Source organism: Arachis ipaensis, chromosome B03 (assembly GCF_000816755.2).
Source record: "Arachis ipaensis cultivar K30076 chromosome B03, Araip1.1, whole genome shotgun sequence".
NCBI lineage: Eukaryota > Viridiplantae > Streptophyta > Magnoliopsida > Fabales > Fabaceae > Arachis > Arachis ipaensis.
Window position 1 is genome coordinate 20,000,225 of NC_029787.2, and position 2,985 is coordinate 20,003,209.

The following is a 2,985-nucleotide window of genomic DNA, read 5'->3' on the forward strand; positions in this document are numbered from 1 at the left end:
TTGCCCAGTTTTTCTGGTGGATTGAATCCATGGGGTACACCGAATCAGAAAAAGCTTGAACAGGTAAATTTCATATGTTAGTGAAATATTTTTCTCTGGTCAAATTTTAAGGTACTGGTTTACTAGCATATATTATTCCTCTATATTCTTCTGTCATTGTTACTTGTTATGTAATTTTGGATCAATGTTACTCTCATATTACAAGTATTCAAATACATTAATCTAAGATTACATTAATTTATTTAGTTAAGTTCTCTTTCTCCCGTAAATTCTTAATCTCATTTTGTTGTTTGGAATACAGAGAGATTTGACACCACCATTTGTGGATGATGGCCTTTTAGAGGTTGTTGGTTTTAGAGATGCATGGCATGGCCTTGTTTTGCTTGCTCCAAAAGGACATGGAACTCGTCTTGCTCAGGTATGTGTGTGATATTTGATATCCACACCTTTTGTTTTATTTTATTTTTTTTGTGATTTTTTATTAGTTTAATTATTTTGTTAGTCCCTATAATTTCACCAAATTTGCAATTAGGTTCTTATACTTTTTTTTTTCTTTCAATTAAATCTCTCCACTACTTTTAATTTTGTAATTAGGTGATTTCTGTGTCAAAAAGTTAAAATTAATAAAACATTCCTCTCAATTTTTTTGTCAAAGATTTAATTAGGGTCTTAAGTGTGAGTACCTTTAATTTACGGAGAAATATTGCATTAACTTTAACATTTTTTCACTGGTAGTGACCTAATTACAAAATTAAAAGCAATGTAAAGACCTAATTGAAAAGAAAAAAAAAACGAAACATAATTGCAAATTTAATAAAACTAGAAAGACAGAATAATTAAGCTTTTTTATTCTTTGATGCTGCCTTTTCCTTGCATTGTAGTTGAATATAGTATAGGGAAGAGTTTCAAGTATACCAAAAATACCGGCGTTTCACTTGTTTTAACTGTTGATCTAAATTATAAAAAATATATATAATATATATTAATTGAAATCAACGGTTAAAACAACTAGAACACCAATATTCCCGGTACACTTGAAATTTGTCCTATGGTATAACTATAAGTACCACAGTACTTAATTAAAGTTCAATTTAAAAAATGATGTTTTGGTGTTAGGCGCATAGAATCAGGTTTGAGTTCCACAAAGGCACAGCAGATCACACATTCATGAGGATCGACGGGGAGCCGTGGAAGCAACCTCTCCCAGTTGATGATGACACCGTTGTGGTGGAGATTTCTCACCATGGCCAGGTTAACATGCTTGCCACTGAAACGTGCAAGTCTAAGAGTGTGAATGATCCTTTATCACCGCGCCACACTGATGATGCGGAGGAAGATGACAGCGACGAGGATGAACACTCTACAGGAGAGGAGTTTCGGAAGTTTGGTGCAGCAGACACTTTTAGAATTCCAGATGATGTTGATATTTCTCACCTTAGTTAGGTCACTCACTATATTAAAGAGATTCTTCTAGTGTTAGTAATTCATATTTAACCCCTTCCAACTAGAGGTATGCTCATTCATTCTTACAGTAATTTGTTTGATCATAAGAGCATGGATTGAAATTAAATAATTCCTTCATTCTTAACTCTGGTACTAACAAAAGAAAGTAGGAAATGTCAATTTTGTTTTATGATTTTTATAAAACAATAATTAAAATACAGTACTAAGAGAGAAACATATATCATTAATTAGTCAATTACCAAAATGGACATCATTATATAACCTGATTAGATGAAGATGAAAGGAACATAATATAAAAGGAATCTATTTTCTTTTAAGAAAGGACAAGTGAACTAAACCATATCTGAGAGCACATAAATATAAGAGTAAAACTCTTTGTCGACTCCTGACTTTTTTTTTTATTTAGACAATTCACACTTTAACGATTGGAAAATAATAATCTGTCCCTTATTCCTTATTCTTTCTTTTTGTTAGATGTATAAGCCCTTTTACGAGAATTTCTAACAAAAAGTGGTAGAAAATACTTTCGCGTGATGTTAGCTTGTATAATTTGGCATTCACCTGTTCTATATGAATGATAACTATTTGATTAGAATTGTTTATTGCCTATACAGTCATGAAAGTCATGAAAATGACGTTGTAGAGGAATGATAACTATTTGATTGGGACATTATTTTGATTATATAGGAGCTAAACAGTCTCAATCAAATAGTTATTATTCACGTAGGACTGATGAAGACCAGATCATACAAGTTACGCCACATGTAAACATTTTCCGTCATCTTTTGCCGAAAGTTCTCACAGAAGGGCTTATACGTCTAATGAAACGGAAGGATAAGAAGCGGATTATCATTTTCCAATCGTTAAAGTGCAGGTTGTCTAAATTTAAAAAAGATAGAGGCCGGAAAGGGGTTTTACCCTAAATATAATGGCTACCTCACAAGCACTGGTTAGTCTGAGCCTAATGATTGTAAGCACTGGTTACCCATGAAATATAAGATGAACTGAAACACCAAACTATTTTATTAACCAAAATACATGCCTTAAGGAATGCATTAATTTGAAAGCTACAAAATACATCTTTGACTGGGTGTGTATGTAAAAAGAAATACATGTAATGATGTAAGAAATGGCAATAATAAACTTCCCATTTTGGTCCCTAACGAAAATTTTGAAGAACAAGTTAGTAACTCATGATTTAGAAGTCTTTCTATATTAGTCCCTCTATACAGAAATAGTAAGGACATATAAAGGGTACTGAAGTACTAACATATCCCTCTTTTTGAATGGGGAGGGTCTGAGGAACCATATACAGAGACTTCTAAGTCTTAAAGATACTACTTTATCCAAAATTTTCTATAGGGACCAGGATAGGGTTTATAGTCTCGAGAGGTGTGACAAAACAAGGATTTAGATGGACCACCATTAAGATTGCACCAAATACGGTATGTAATACCAAGATGATTATTCAATAATGCCCATGAACAACAAAAACCAAGTCAAGAATAAAAAAAATCGTCA

At 32.4% G+C, this 2,985-nt stretch overlaps 2 protein-coding genes across 2 annotated transcripts in view; one reads left to right on the forward strand and one right to left on the reverse strand.

The window, feature by feature from the left end:
* Positions 1-1,633, forward strand: part of LOC107634255 (diacylglycerol kinase 5-like) — a 5,474-nt gene extending 3,841 nt beyond the window's left edge. Inside the window, exons 11-13 of the mRNA XM_016337806.2 lie at positions 1-63; positions 302-418; positions 1,117-1,633. The exon at positions 1-63 is cut by the window's left edge and continues 31 nt beyond it. Of these exons, the coding sequence (XP_016193292.1) occupies positions 1-63; positions 302-418; positions 1,117-1,443 (507 nt within the window). The 3' untranslated portion in view covers positions 1,444-1,633. The remainder of the gene's footprint in view (positions 64-301; positions 419-1,116) is intronic.
* Positions 2,184-2,985, reverse strand: part of LOC107632658 (protein THYLAKOID FORMATION1, chloroplastic) — a 4,506-nt gene continuing 3,704 nt past the window's right edge. Inside the window, exon 6 of the mRNA XM_016336328.1 lies at positions 2,184-2,282. Coding sequence (XP_016191814.1) covers positions 2,184-2,282 — 99 coding nt within the window. The remainder of the gene's footprint in view (positions 2,283-2,985) is intronic.